Source organism: Cebus imitator, unplaced genomic scaffold (assembly GCF_001604975.1).
Source record: "Cebus imitator isolate Cc_AM_T3 unplaced genomic scaffold, Cebus_imitator-1.0 Scaffold444, whole genome shotgun sequence".
NCBI classification, from domain to species: Eukaryota; Metazoa; Chordata; class Mammalia; order Primates; family Cebidae; genus Cebus; species Cebus imitator.
Window position 1 is genome coordinate 1,196,804 of NW_016107759.1, and position 15,479 is coordinate 1,212,282.

Sequence of the window (15,479 nt, forward strand, 5' to 3'; positions counted from 1 at the left end):
AGCCCAGCCCCCACGCCCTCCTGTGACCCGCGGCGCCGGTTGAAGACAAACACTCCATGTTTGGCCACTGCCCCGGACTCCCTGCCCGCCACCGCCCTGTGAGTCAGGCAAGCCCAGGCGGCCAGCTCCAGCCTTGTTCCCTGGCCCAGGCCACTGGGTAGAGGCGCTGCCGCATCGGGGGCCTGGCTGGGCTGAAAGCTCTCAGCAGGCTGCATGCTGAGACTCAGAGCAGATGGGGGTCGGCTGGGAGAGGTCGGGGGTGAGGACCAGGACAGAGGCCGGGAGAGCGGACGGTCAGTCAGTGTGGCAGGGACCCCTCACCCTGGCCCTCCTCCTCTGTCGCCTTCTGTTCCCTGCCCGGGATGGGGTACGGGTGACCTCTGTGGATCTGAGTCCTGGGCCCAGCCTGAGAGCTCCCCAGGGTGGCAGTCGGCCACTGCGGCGGTGGGCACTGCGGGTTCTCGGGAGGCAAGCCCGCCCATCCCGTCCTGTCCCTGGACACCTTGGTCTCCAGGGCTGGTACAGGTGCCAGCCGGTGAAGGAGGCCTGGGTCCCACCTGTCACCCCCATCCCCCATGACTCCCAACATCCGCAGCATCAGGGCCCAGGGTGGGACATGGTGGGACCCCAGGTGGCTGTTCCCAGGAAGTCATGTGTCAGGCCTAGAGCCCTGAAACCCGGTACCCCTACACCCCCATGCGGCTGAGGGAATCCTGGAGCTGCCTTCGGGAGCCGGCCTACCCAGGACCCCTGACCAGCCCTGTTGGGTCTGATGGCTCTGCATCCCCTCCACTTTCCCCAGCACATGGGGGTCCTCGGGACCCCACCCCTTTCCCAGTTAAAACCCTTTCATCATTTCTCCTGGGAGGAGACAGACACGTATGAGGGCCGTCTCAGTGTGGAGCCCGGGATTCCTCCTGGCCCCTCCCCCAACCTTGACCGGGCTGCCTCCTCCCTTGTCACCATGGCGACGGCCTCTGGGAATGAGGACAAACTTCCTTCAGTCAGCGCATCCCTGGCCTCCCTGATCCTGGATCGTGTGGCTGCCTGGCCCTCCCCCTTCCTGCCACCTCACCCTCCCATTTCCCACCCGCTCCTGTCCCCCTAAGGCCCCAGTGGAGAACAGGACATGCGCCCGGTCGTGGCATGGGGGGCAGGGTCCGCACTCGGGGCAGGCTCTGGAGCTCCCGGGCACCGTCCCATCCTGCTGCTTCAGTGTATTTTCCGTCATCTCCCCCGAGAGGCTGGGGGGCGGCCCTGGGGCGCAGGGTGCAAGAGCACAGGTGTATACACAGGTGTGCACATGGGACTTGGGTGCGGCTCCCCCTGTGGAGTCTGTCCCGTCCCGCTGCCAGGAGACCCCAGAGTCTGCAAACATCCAGCCCAGAATGGGCACCTCACTATAGAGGGACCCTGAATTCATTAATTCTCTCTTGGATCAGTTCATCAACCCCAGGGGCCCCTGGAGGGGTGTCCGTGCCACCTGGGGAAGGTACATCGGCCTGGCCGGCCGCTTGGCTGCCCCAGTGCTTCACCTGATGCCGGGGTTGGAAGAGTGAAGGCTAGCGGGATGTGCTTGGCCCCTCAGGCCTTGGTGGAGCTGGTGGGGGAGACAGGACGGGGCCACACTCAACTCTGGGGTGTCACTCCTGCCCAGAGGGCCTTCCGGTGCTTCCAAAACGGTCAGGCCCAGACTTCTGCCTACACGGGGCCCTCCCAGAGCCCTGAGACTAGGGAGCAGACCCTGTCCCAGGCCCAGGTCCCCTGAGTGCTTGTCGGCTTTGGGCCGTATGCCTGAGGCAGAGGCTGGGCTGTGGAGGTGGGCGAGCGTGGGACCGAGGCTCGGGTGCATGGGGCCACCAGCCCCAGAGGACTCGGGGTGGTTTGGCCTGGACACCTGCGCACAGCAGCTGCCCTACCTTCAAGGGCTCCCCACCTCCGGGATGGGCTGCCCATTTCCCGGCCCTCACCCTCATCCTCTGTGAGCCTGGGAGGAGGCATCTCTGCTCTCTTGTGGGCATCTGGACCCCCCTGGCAGAAGGCAGGTCTCAAGGGGCTGGAGGGTGCCAGGAGGAGTCACGTGGCTGGGTGGGCCCGGGGCATGTGGGGCTCTTCTGCCCAGCGAGCGTGGAGGCGTGTGGCAGGAGGAGGAGATGCTCCCACCACCCCGAGCCTGCCCAGGTGCCAGGTCTCAGTTTCCCGTCCACAGGGTGCTTTGAGTGGCGACTCCAGACAGGCGCAGGGCTCCAGCAAAAGGGAGCTGCCATGTAGCGGAAAGTGGGAAACGCAGGCCGTGGTGGTGGCTGAAGTGAGGTTCAGGCACCACGGATGTCGCCATTGTATTTGCTTGTTTATTTGACAATCAGGTGATTTTAAGGAATTAACATTTTGAAGTGCACAGGTCAGCGACGTTTGAACCATCACCTCCGCCTAGTTCCCGAGCGTTGCCGTCACTTGCCCCAGGAGGAAACCCCGTTCCCCCAGCCCTGGTGGTCTCCACCCCGATTTCTGTCTCTGGATTTACATGTGTGGGACTTCCCACGTCTCATGGTCCTTCTGTGCCCAGGGCCTCCCGGCATCACGTTTCCAAGTTCACCCGTGGCGTGGCGTGGCGTGGCGTGGCGAGGTTCCTTCCTTTTCATGCTGAGCGATATTCTGCTGCACGGCTAGACCATCCTGCATTCCTTCATTGGTCTGTTGCTGGACACCAGGGCTGTTTCCACTGCAGGCCTTCAGGGTCACTGCCACCATGGACACACGTGGGCCTGTCTGTTGTGAGTGCCCGTTTCTCTTGTCTCTGGTGTGTAGGCAGGATTGGCCTTCGTGGCCTCACCCATCGGTTACCCGGAGCCCGCTTAGACATGCCCCGGGTGGGAGCTGTACTCCCATGTGGACCTGGCCATCTGCAGAGCCCACCCCCGAAGGCTGCCCTTCCAGGAGACCCCGGAGATGCTCAGAAAGCCTGGGTAGTGGGGCACAGAGGTCCGTGGTTGGCATGCATAGCGGCCGTAGGGGGGCGTGTGTGGGGTCAGGGTGTACATCCTGGGGGTCCCTGCTGCTTGGGGCTTCTCTAGAAGAACGTGTCTCCTTCATGGTGTTTTGGATGAAATGAGCAGCTCCCTTGGGGTGTCCCATTAGGGCTGTGTAGATCCTGGGCCCGGGGAGCCCGGAAGGCAGGGGCCAGCCTGCCGTGACCGCACAGGCCTGGACTCCTGCGTGGATTTCACTTTTGCATTTGCACATGCAGTGCCTGGATTCGCCGAGCAGAAAGCCAGATGATGCCACGGCGGGGGGTGAGTGCCAAAGGTCGCTGTGGACTGCGCCAGCGTCCCGAGTGTTCTCATCCTCCAGGGATTCCCCGGGAACTTTTCTGGACCTCTGCACACGCGTGCGCGCACACGCCCCTGGAGACGGCCTGCACTGCGGCACTTGTCATGAATGGGGTCCCGTGCCCTCCGCGACTCGCTCCTCCCACCCTGTGTGCCCTCGACCTGGCTCGGTCCTAATCCCCAGGGCACTGCTGCCTCCTTTCCAGTGGCCACATCATGCTTCCTGGCTGGGTTAACGTGCCACGTCAGTGGAGAGCACCCTGGCTCCCACGACCGTGACCACCACCGTGGCTGGCAGACTTAGGGTGGTCTTCCCACCCCCGTGACCTCGAGGGTCCTTTGGAGCCGCTCTGGTTGTGAGTGGGGGTGGACGTGGACACAGGGCCGGAGGGTGAGGCTCTGCGAGGGCCGTGCGCCATGGCATTGGGTGCCGACCAGGCGGCCAGTTCCCGGAGGTCTCCCGTGCCGCCCACTGACTCCCAGGGTCTGCGGCTGGCCCGGCCCCTCCTAGGTCCCTTGATGTGGGACGAAGCTATTGCTTCCCTAATGGACAGAGTCCCTCGGAGCACAGGACCATCCCCTCCGCACTCCGGGCTAATTGCTCTTGCGGGAATGGGCTTCCCCCATGAATAAACATAGGTTTTCTCCTTGAGCAAATTGGAAAAGTAAGGTTGAGTGCTCCTGAGAATGAGGCCCAGGAGGGGAGGAGGCGCCAGCACTGCGTGGGGGCCGTGGGCAGAGCGGGTGGGGAGGGAGCAGCCTCAGCCTTAGCACCCTCTCCCCAGGGCAGGGAGGGGTTTGCCCAGCCAGGGGTTGCTGTGGAGAGGGGAACACGTGCCTGAGTGTCCCAGCTGCTCTGTAGCTGGCTGCCCGTGACCCCTGCTGCAGTCTGTGCCCTGCGGGGCGTGGAGTCCTGAGTGGGGGACTCTGGCTCACCTCACCCTGGGCTTCCCTTCCTGCTGTGGGTCCCCCCCCGCCCATGTTCGCCCCTGCCCCCGGCTCAAGCCACTTGTACCCAGCTGTTCTGGATTTGGCCTAATGGGGCTCAGGTGGCTGAGCAGATTGCTCTGGGGGACCAAGGACGGTGGGGGCTCCCACCAATCCTCCCAGTCCGCCCAGCTGCAGAGTTCTGCCGCCTCTGCACCAGTGTCAGGATACAGGCCAGCAGGGAGCCACAGCCCTGCTTAGAGGTCAGCAAGCATAGGACTGACCAAGGCTCAGGGGTGAATGGGGCCATTCTTCTCTTTTGTGACAGACCAAGGTGGGGGACCACAGGGGACTTCTCCAGCTCCTGGAGTCTGGCCGGGGTGACACCTTCCCCAGGCGGCCCCCACTGGGCTGGGCTTGCTTACCCCACAGTGCAGGCAGAGGGCTCATAAAGGGAAAAAAAACCCAGAGAGGGGCTCGAACAGGGCAACAGGGCTGAGGACCCCTCAGCGGTGGGGTCCTGTCTTTTGGAAGACCTCTCAAGCACAGCACCCACGCTCTCTGTCGGTCCCACACCAGGCTGGGTGCAGTGGTTCGCACCTATAATTCTAGCACCTTAGGAGGCTGAGGCAGGAGGATCACCTGAACCCAGGAGTCAGAGGCCAGCCACTCTGACTGTAGAGGAGGGGCCAGGCAGCAGCCCCACCTGGAGACGTCCAGCCCCTGCCCTGGCTAGCACTGCCACAGTCCCCTCCCCGGTGATCTGAGGAGCCGAGGTCAGTGCAGGGCTTTGACCCCTTAATCATCTCATGAGGAGGCCATGCAGCCCCGCCTGTGTTCCTCTGTGGGAACGTCTGTCCCGTCCTGACCTTCCTCCTGCAAATGTGGAGGCCTCCGTGTGGTGGAAATGTGCCCTCCAGGGTCAGCAGGGCCAGGCGAAGCCCGAGTCGGGAGGGTAGATGGGGGATTTAAAGCCCAGGTGGTTTTGCAGGAGGGTCTGTGTGAAACCCATCGGCACCAGAAAGACGAAATAGCCCTATTGTACAGATGGGGAAACTGAGGCCCAGACAGGGAGGTGCAGGTGGAGGTAGAGTTGGGGTCAGCCTCTTGCCCCACAGCCCTGGCCTGGGCGTTAGTCACTTGGCAGGGTGGGGGAGACCCTGGCCCAGGGTTACCGAGCCAGCAGGTCTGGGTGGGCCTGGGAGCTGGTGTTACCTGGGAGGGTTCAGGTTAGGGTGGTTTGGGCCACGCTGTCCCATAGCATTCGGGCTTCTGAGGACCCCTTGTCCCAACCCAGGACCCTGGAGACCGCCGGCGCTGGGGAGAGGGGTCCCATGACACCTCGGGGCTCACCCGGCACCCTTTGGGGGTCTGGCAGCTCCAGCATTTGCTGAGCGGCCCTGAGACTGGCTGCTGGCCCCCAAGAACCCTAGGTCTGCAGCATCTTTGGCACAGAGGTAACAGCAGCTGCCAGGGTGTCCCTGCTCCCAGACACTCCCCTCACCCAAAAGTGAGGTATGCAGGTCTTGCTGCCCACCCCAACACACACACAACGGGCAGTGCCTCTGGGGCTCCCCTCGCCCACACCCAGGGGCCAGGAGAAAATGGCACTTTCAGAGCCATGCTGGGAAGAGTGGTTTGTGATGTTTCTTTTCCTCCTCGGCTCCCCACCCCCGCCCCGATGAGAAATCAGGGATCGATGGAGCAGCTCCAGTGAAGCGCTGTGTTTCCAGCCAGGAGGCTGCTTCCTCGTCCCCTCATGGACATGCCCCCCACGCCTAACCCCAGCCCTCCTGGCTCTGGTACACCCAGGACAGGAGGCCACTTCAGCACCATGGACAGCAGCCGCGGCAGCACCGCCTGCTGTGTCCACGGGGGCTGGTATTTGAGGTGCCCTGGAGCTGGGCCCCTTGGAGGGCCCCCCAGATCCTGAGAGCTGAGAGGGCTTCCGTGGCCACAGGCAGTGCCCGCATGGGAAGGGGGGCACTTCTTGCCACAGAAAGGAGGCAGGGGGTGCCACCTTTGTTCCAGGGGCCCCGGGGAAGCTGCGGACTGCAGCAGAAGCCTGTGGGGTTGAGAAAGAGCAGCTCTTCTCCCAGAGGCTGAGGAGCTGGTACCCCTGAAGCATCCTAGGCAGGACTGGTTTTCTTTGTGGGTGCCAGCTGTGGAGGCCCAGCCCCAGCCAGGGCCACAGGAGTGAGAAGGGGACTTAGCTCCTACCCAGCCGTTCAGAAGTGCACAGGCCTGAAGTCCTGAGGAAGGGGAGGCAGGGAGGCTGTGCTGGACCTGGCAGGTGCCCTAAAGAGTGTCTTTTTGAGGGAGGGGGCAGGGTCTTGCTGTGTCACCCAGCCTGGAGTGCAGTGGCACAATCGTGGCTCACTGCAGCCTCCACTTTCTGGGCTCAAGCGATCCTCCCACCTCAGCCTCCTGAGTAGCTGCCATCACACCCAGCTAATTTTTTTTTGTTAATTTTTTTGTAGAGATGGGATCTCGCTATGTTGCCCACGCTGGTCTGGGACTCCTGGGTTCAAGTGATCCTCCTGCCTCAGCCTCCCAAAGTGCTGGGATTATAGGTGTGAACCACCACACCCAGTCCAAGAGCACTGATTTTGGAGTGTAGGACCGACGGAGAGGGTGGGTGCTGTACTTGAGGGGTCCTTCGACAGGACCCCACTGCTGAAGGGGTCCTCAGCCCTATTGCCCTGTTCAAGCTCCTCTCTGGGGGTTTTTCTCCTTTATGAGCCCCCGGCCTGTATTGTGGGGCAAGTGAGCCCAGCCCAGTGGGGGCCGCCTGGGGAAGGTGTCACCTAGGCCAGACTCCAGGGGCTGGAGAAGGCCCCTGTGGTCCCCCACCTCGGTCTGTCGGAAAAGAGGAGAATCACTGAAGTCCAGGGGCTTGGTCCAGGGAGATAAGGAGTGGGGGTCGGTGGGTGTGTTGCTGCTGCCCGGGCCTCAGGGTCTGATTGGATGCTCCCTGCCTGAGGGAGACCCCGTGGCCAGGACCACCTCACTGGGCTGCTGCCACCGGCTGCCCGCCTCTTTCCTGGCTGGGTCTGCAGCTGCCAGGCACCGCAGCACCAGCCTTCCTCCCAGGGCTGCCTGCTCCTGGCTGCATGTGGGCCTGGCTTCCTCCGACCTGCAGTGGAAATTGATTCTGATTTGTAGAAGTTGATTTGAAACCTAACGGAATTTTTAATTAAAGCCCAGAAAAATCCATCTGTATATTTAAGCCTCCAGAAGTCACTGGACTCCATGCAATGCAGCCGGCAGACACTGCCTGTCCTCAGCTGCCCACAGAAGTGTGGCTGGGTCAGGGTGACGCATGAGGCTGGCCTGTTCACCCGGGAGCTGCCCAAGCCTCTGCTGGCCGCCGCGGGATGTCGGACCTGGGCTGGCTGCTCCCCTCTCAAAGCAGAGTCCCAGAGGGGCTGGGACCTGGTATGTCTGGCGGCCCCTCTCCAGGGCACGGAGGGCTGGTGGCCAGGGTGTGATCAGTTGGGAGGTGCCCAACAGCCTGTCTGCTGTGCCCTATGTTGTCAGAAGCCTCCTTGGGCCCCCCAGGCACTGCTACACCACCGTCCCCTCCAGAGCGGCAGCACAGGCACAGGGATGGGGTGCTCCCCATTGGAGGAGCTCTCTGGGGGTGTGGGGCTAATTTCGGGTGGGTACTGGGGGAAGGAGAGGCAGAGGATCTACGATGGGCAGGGACCCTGCAGACCCCAGAGCTCCGACCCGGCAGGCTGGCCTGGCTGTGTGGTCTCAGGCATACTCGGGGTCTCTGTGAGCCGGCACCTATGCAGCACTTCGGGTCCCGGGAGATGTGGTGTTGCTGTTGTCACCAGGCATAGCTCAGGAGGCTGTCTGCAGCAGGGGGTGCCTGCAGGCCTAGCCTTGCCCTTCTAAAACCTTCACCAGCTGTGTGTGTGATTTGGGGGGTGCACCTGGATGGGAGGGGCTCACTGGAGCCATTTCCCTGCTTGGAAAAGACAGTGCCCCAACCCCCACTAAACCAGATAGTCCTAGAGGTCGGGGATGGGCACCCAGGCTCCCTCCTGGCTTCCCTCGAGATCAGTCACACAGGCTTGGGGAGGGTCTCAGTGGCATGGCAGAGGGGGGCGAAGGTGTCCAGGTAGGACCCTGGCCCGGGGACCCCTAGCCGGCCATCTTTGAGGAGTTGCCAGGCACTGGTTCCCACCCACCCCTGCCAGCTCCCCCTGTGCCATGGGCAGCTCATGGGCACTGGCACTGCCTGGCCCTGACATCTGACACCATCGACTGCACTCTGCCAGCTGGGCAGGCCCAGAAATGGCTGGTCAGGGGTGCCTGCACCTTCCCTTCTGTCCCCACTGGGCCCTCTGCATCAGGGCCTGGGTGGGGTCCAGAAGTCAGAGTCCCCCTCAGTGCCGGGGAGGCCATACCATACCATACCCTTAGCTCAAAGTCCTGAGCTGGCTGGGGGCCAGCCGAGTGCAGGGAGGGTGTGAAGGACCTCGTGTCCAGGTAGCCCCGTAGCTTAGGGCACCCCTAGCTCCAGTCTGGACATTTCTGGTGGGTCTCCGGTGTGATCTTAGTGCAAACTCCAGGCAGGCCTGGGATAAATTGGGCAACGGCAGGAGGTATCTGGAGGCGAGTCTCAGCCTGAGTCCTGGAGTCCAGGCGCGGCTAGAAACCGCTTGCTTTAGTAGGGAAGTGTGTACTGGTTGGGGGCTGCGTAACTTGAAGGAGAGTGGGGAGAGATGGGACAGAGCGGTGGTCCCAGGCACCCGCAGGACAAACAGTCCCACCACCCCCATTGGGTAGATGGGTACGCTGAGGCCTGGGGTGCCCTGTGCCCAGGAGAGGTGGTGCCACCTGCAAGACCCATGCCTCAGCCAGGCTGATGTGGGGTGAGGGCTCAGGTCAGGGAACACCGTTCCCCACACTTGCGTTTATGCTGTGTTCTCTCCTGGTGTGGTGCCTTTGAGTTCTTCCCTGCCAGCCAGTTCCGTTTAACCAAGAATACCCCTCCCCCTGGGAAATTATGGTTCTCAGAGATATACAAGGACTTTTCCAGCCACCCCCGCTGAAAGGTGCTATTTGCAGTAGTTCTGGGGGCAAAGGTGCCAGAGGCTGGGGGCAGAGCTGCCATCCACAGTTGCTCCCTAGCCCTGGCGCTAGGTCAGGAGACAGGAGAGTCCAAGGGGCCCAGCATGGCTTTCTAGGCTTCCACAGCGGGGCCTCGGTGCCTGCCCCCGCCACCTGCCCTCACCACCTTGAGTAAGTCATGCAAACCCCACCCCCACCTCGCCCAGTGCTCCGAGGCTGGCTATGACTGAGCTGAGGCACTCTGGCCCCTGGGCCCGCAGTGGATGCACTACTAGTAGGCGGCAGTGCTTGCTGTGGCCTCGCCCACCCACAGAAGGGGACAGCGGTGTGGCCGTGCCAGCGTGCCAGCTGCCTTGGCGGGAGGCTGATTTCGGCTTCTTGCAGCCGTGTTGCAGAAGAGGCGCCTGTTACTGCTGAACCCATTAAGTATAATTACCAGACTCTTGGCGGGAACTCGTAATTATGGTGGCACTGGCATCAAACGCTGACCAGTCAGGAGGCTGGGGCCCTGGCTTGGTTGGAGGGAGGGGTCTGGGATGGGCTGCTGGGGTCCCTGGAGGAGGGGTTCCAGGCTGGACTGACAGCTAGGGACAGGGAAGGCCCTCATCCCTGGGCCCCTTCCCCTCCTACCGTGGCTGATCCCTGTCCTAGACAGTGGCAGCTGCCCTCGTGGTCGTCCCTGAGAGTTTGAGCGACTCGGCCCCCGACCCCAGTGTTGCAGGCAGTGCCTAGGACCTCGTTGTAGTGAGCATGGCCCTTGTTGGTCAGGGGCACTGCTGCCACTGTCATATAGGTCCTTAGCAAAACTGCCAGTGGGGAGGGGGAGCTGGGGGCTCTGAGGCCTGTGACCTGTGCAAGGCGGTTGCCAGGAAGGGCAGCCACCAAGATTCAAGCCCAGCCCCAAGTCCAGAGCCAGGGATAAGGGGCAGCCACTGGGCTGCCCACCTAACCAGCTATAGGGGCGGATGCCCAGCTCCCTGTCCCCTCCTCGGTTCCCAGGTGTTGGGGACGGTGGGGGCTGGCAGAGCTGGGGCTGTTCGCGGACAAGCTGTTGTTCTCCTAATGCTGACTTCCGTCTTCCTTAAGGAAGGTCCCTCTGGGCCCACCGCCATCCGGCGGGTTGTCCCTTTCTCCCTCCTCTGGTTCCCGGGTCAGGGTTGGGCCGGGCCGGCAGACAGCACACAGCCCTGGGAGACGGGCCGGAAAGCCTGCCCCGAGTGTGCCACCACCCAGGCCTGGAGGGTGGGCCGGGGAGTCCTGCCCCGGTGGGGTGCATGGCCTTGCCCCAACATCCCAGGGCCCTCCCAGCTGTGCAGGGCACCCTGCCTGCAGCCCCCAGCGAGGGAGCCCCATGTGGGTAGCTAGGCCCTGGGAGTCTGAGCGGCCCTCACTGGGGCCTTACTCCTGATGCGAGCAGCCCACCTAGGGCTCCTGCACCCAGCTTTCCTGATAAGCCGTCCCGGGGACCTGGGGGCCAGGTCTGGGACGGTGACCCCCACCGTGCAGAGCCTGGCCAGGCAGAGGCCGGGGCGCCACCTGGTGGCTGCTTTCGGGAGGGGCGGGCGCCGGTCCTGAGGTCCCCATGCCAGGCTGGACACCCTCACATGCACACAGCCCTGGGGGGGGGCACCGGCTGACGGGTGGGCATTTGGAAGCCCCTGGGGGCGGATCCTGGACCGCGCCGTCGTGCTCCTTAACTCGCGGTGACACGTGGTTCGAGCACGTGAGCATGCTGGTCATCATGCTCAACTGCGTGACCCTGGGCATGTTCCGGCCCTGCGAGGACGTCGAGTGCGGCTCCGAGCGCTGCAACATCCTGGAGGTGAGGGGCGGGGCTGGGGGCGGGGCTCGGCGGAGTGGGGGCGGGGCTCCTGGGGCGGGGGTGGGGCGCAGCGGGGGCGGGGCTCCGGGGGCGGGGGTGGGGCTTAGCAGGGGCGGGGCTCCGGGGATGGGGCTGAGTCCTCCCGCGGCCCCTCCTGATCCCTCCTCCCACAGGCCTTTGACGCCTTCATCTTCGCCTTCTTCGCGGTGGAGATGATCATCAAGATGGTGGCCTTGGGGCTGTTCGGGCAGAAGTGCTACCTGGGGGACACGTGGAACAGGCTGGACTTCTTCATCGTCATGGCGGGGTAGGCCCCGCTTCGGAGAGCTGGCCAAGGGGCCCCGCCCCACCCCGCCCCACCGGGATCCCTGTGTCCCCTTGTAAAGAAAGATGAGAGGCCTGTTCCGGAGGGGTCCAGGTAGAGCCAGGGATCCTGTTGGGGTGTCTGGAGACCCCCCTCCTGGGCACGGGTGATGGAGGTGGTCTCCATGTCACTAAGGGTCATGCTCCTGATATCTTGGCGCCCATCTTGGCTGGTGCAAGGCCTTCCAGCCCTGCCAGCCCTGTTGTGCACCCCCGCCCCCCCCTTGGCCCTGGGCCCCTCACTGAGCTGCCCCCTCGCCCCGCCCCCAGCATGATGGAGTACTCGCTGGACGGGCACAATGTGAGCCTCTCGGCCATCAGGACTGTACGAGTGCTGCGGCCCCTGCGTGCCATCAACCGCGTGCCCAGTAAGTGACCTCCCCACCTTGGCGTGAGACCGGGAGGCCTGCATGTCCACCAGCCCCGCAGAGCACTCAAAAGGGCCCACGGGACCACAGGACTGGGAGGTGAAGGTTCCCAGGCACCCCGGCCCCAGCCCTGGTCCCAGCACTGGGGTGGCCTCTGCCATTTACCACGGGTCCTGCAGGACTTGCTAAAGGTTTTCTGGGGAGAATCCAGCTGGGGCGTGGTGGGCAGTCAGCATTCACAGGGTCCCTGGCTCCCACATGGCCGGGTGACAGGGACCACTGTGAACCTCGGGTTCCTCGTCTGCCTGGCATTTAGGGCAAGGCTGGGGGCTAAGCACATTGCTGGTGGCTTTGCTGTCTGGCCCATCCTACTGTGGCTCACGCTGGTGGAGACACCTTTGTGAGTGCGGCTCAGCTCTCCTGGGGGCTTTGTGCAGCACTGCCTTCGCTCCCAGAGTCTGTCCTGAGGACAACTCACCCTCCCCAACCCTCCCACTGCCTCGCTCCCCCCTCCTGCCAGGAGCACCACCCAAGGGAAGAGGGGAAGATGGCTGGCCCGGGCTGGGCCTCCGTGTCCCCTGCTGAGCAGCTGAGTTTTGAGAAGGAAGGCTAGAAACCCTCCAGGACTTGGTCAGCAGCTGTGAGGAGGGGCCCGGTGGAGAGGAGCTGCCTGTGTGCGCTGTGCGCTGGGAGTGAGGGGAGGCGGAGGAAGAGCTTCCGGAAGTCACACGCCTGCTTGCTTGGGAACCGTGCTGTCAAACCTGGGCCACCCACCTGTGTCAGAGACAGGATGGGATAGTTCTTTTTTTTTAAAGACAGGGTTTCATCATGTTGGTCAGGCTGGTCTTGAACTCCCGACCTCAGGTGATCCGCCTGCCTTGGCCTCCAAAGTGCTTGGATTACAGGCGTGAGCCACCACGCCTGTCCCTATGGGATAGTTTTTTAAAGCACTCAGGGTTGCATTCAATTTCTCCAGCTCCTGGGGGTGGGTGCGGCCCCCACGAGGCCGTATGAGGCCCTGCGTAGCTGTGGCCCTGCGTGTGCACGTGTGGATGTAACACAGCCTTTCCGGCTGCCTAACCTGGGTCCTGGTGGCCTTGGCACTCAGGGCTTGTCCTGCAGCACACCCCCGGGTTGGGCACTCCCTCCCCTGGGGCCTCCAGCTTCCTGAAAGGCAGGTAGGTTAGGTTTGTGCTGCTGGCCCCTGAGCTTTCCTTCCATCTGCCTGCCTAGATCTACTGTGCGGCTTAGATAGGGGTTGAATACAGTGTGACTGAGCCTGAACCTCACTGTCTCCCGGAATAGTGTACAGGGGTGCCTATGGCCCCAAGGGAGGCTCAGCGTGCAGTGAGGTGATGCACGTGTGGCTCTTGGCCCTGCGCCTGGCACACACTGTGTGCTGTCTGCAAACCAGTCTGGCCCCACCTGTTGGAGCATGAAGCAGCCCAGCACACAGCCCCCTTCCATGGATGTTTACTTTTCAGGTTAAATTCCCAAAATGGTCATAATTGTCACCAGCAGCCTGGCCTCCTGGGGATGTGCTCCTGTCCCAGAGAGGGAGCTAGGAAACTCTTCCAGACTGGATCATACGTTCCTCATAATGAGGACATGTTTTGGGCTTCATCCCGTTCTGTTGACCTGGGGTCCACTCTCACCCCTGGATCGTCTGTGATTTTTGAGCCACTTGTGGTCTGACCAGGGCAGTGCTCACTGATTTTTCTGCTCTTGTCGGCTGTTCTGGCATTTCCGTGCCCCTCCCGGATCTCACTCACCCCCACGACCTGAGGAGCCCGTTTTGCCATTGACACCCCTGGGTGCTGGGTGAGACCTCAGCATCCCCAGGCTCCTGGCCCAGGGCTCTACCTGCTGCCTTAACCTGGCCCTTGCTTCAATTTGGAGGAAAGGAGGTCTTGGGGGAACAGGCCCGTGATGGAGCGAGGGGTGCATGGGGCTTGGCTGACCCACTTGCTAGATTAATCTGGAGTTCACGCAGCCCACAGCACCAAGGACTGAAGGCTTCAGTGCTGCCTCATGAAAAGCCACTGCCTACCCTCCCCACTGCCCCCAGCAGCCTCTCTCTGGGGTGAGGCTCTGGTTTGGCAGGATTCTCACTGGGAATCAGACAAAAAGCTTTCAGAACCCTGAGCCTGCTGCAGAGACCCCCCCAGGAGACAGCCCACCACCCAAGGCTCTGAGGCTCCCAAGGCTGCTGCTGCCTTGATGGCAGCTTCAGGGTGCCATGGGACAAGCCTTGAGGGCCACTGAACTCTGGTCATTCCGAGGCCCTGAGATGCTTCGTGGTCAGGCCTGCCCTAGCAGTCCCCCGGCTCCGCCTGTCCACACCCCAGCACTCCAAAAGCAGCAGGACCAGCCGCCCTGGGCTGGTTGGAGGTGGAGACCTGGCTCCCCTTTGGCCGTGTCAGGCCCCTGGGTGTCTGTGTCCCTGGGGGCCGGCGGTGGCGGAAGGGGAGCCCTGATCACACTGGGGGTGTAGAAAGTCACCAGGGGGCAACCCAAGCCAGCATGCGGTGGGCGTGGACACCCACTGTGAACAGTGGACAGGGCTCAGGGCTCCAGGGAGGGGCTGTGGCCCGGAGCACGCACCTCCAGGGCTTAGCAGTGCCGACCCTGGCCTTGCTGCCCACAGGCATGCGGATCCTGGTCACCCTGCTGCTGGACACGCTGCCCATGCTTGGGAATGTTCTTCTGCTCTGCTTCTTCGTCTTCTTCATCTTCGGCATCGTTGGCGTCCAGCTCTGGGCCGGCCTCCTGCGGAACCGCTGCTTCCTGGACAGCGCCTTTGTCAGGTAGCAAGGCCCTGCCTCCGTGAGGCCCCACACTGATGGCTCTACCCACATGGCTTCACCCTCCACGCATCACTGCCCCACATGGGTCCGCCCACCACCCGCTGACAGCACCTGTGGCTCCACCCGTCACGCAGTTTCCGCCCCGTGGCCCCGCCCACAACCCGTTACCCAATCTTGTGGCTCCGCCCTCCACAGTCACCGCCCCACATGGCTCCGCCCTGCACGCAGTCACCGCCTCCTGGCTCCGCCCACCGGTCACTGCACTTTGTGGCTCCACCTAAGGCAGAGTCACTGACATACGTGACTCCGCCCACCGTGCCGTCACCGCCCACGTGGTCCCGCCCTCAACGCAGTCACCGCCCCATGTGGCTCCGCCCTCCACGCAGTTACCGCCCCACATGGCTCCGCCCACCATGTAGTCCCCGCCCACATGGCTCCGCCCACTGTGCAGTCCCCGCTGCCGCTGGCACCGACCCACAGTCAGTCAGTCCGCGCCCTTACCAGTACCTCGGGTTAGGCCCCACCTCTCTTGCCGCCTTCCATCAGGACCCAGGACAAGTCACCCCAACAGCCTTCTCTTTCCTCCAGAGTCTTCTCAGCCCTTACCCCGGGGTCTCCCCTCAGTCCTCCACCCCGGGGTCTCCCCACAGCACTCACCCTGGGGTCTCCCCTCAGCCCCCACCCCGGGGTCTCCCCTCGGCCCACCCCCCGGAGTCTCCCCTCGGCCCACCCCCCGGGGTCTCCCCTCAGCCCCCACCCCGGGGTCTCCCCTCGGCCC

The 15,479-nt window shown here is 63.3% G+C and overlaps 1 protein-coding gene across 5 annotated transcripts in view; it reads left to right on the plus strand.

Moving 5' to 3' along the window:
- The window catches only part of CACNA1H (calcium voltage-gated channel subunit alpha1 H), a 63,174-nt gene that overhangs the window by 25,824 nt on the left and 21,871 nt on the right, over positions 1-15,479 (plus strand). For all 5 annotated transcript variants that reach the window (XM_037732262.1, XM_037732261.1, XM_017510959.2 and 2 more), the window contains exons 3-6: positions 11,052-11,163; positions 11,337-11,470; positions 11,797-11,894; positions 14,542-14,701. In XM_037732262.1, coding sequence (XP_037588190.1) covers positions 11,052-11,163; positions 11,337-11,470; positions 11,797-11,894; positions 14,542-14,701 — 504 coding nt within the window. The remainder of the gene's footprint in view (positions 1-11,051; positions 11,164-11,336; positions 11,471-11,796; positions 11,895-14,541; positions 14,702-15,479) is intronic.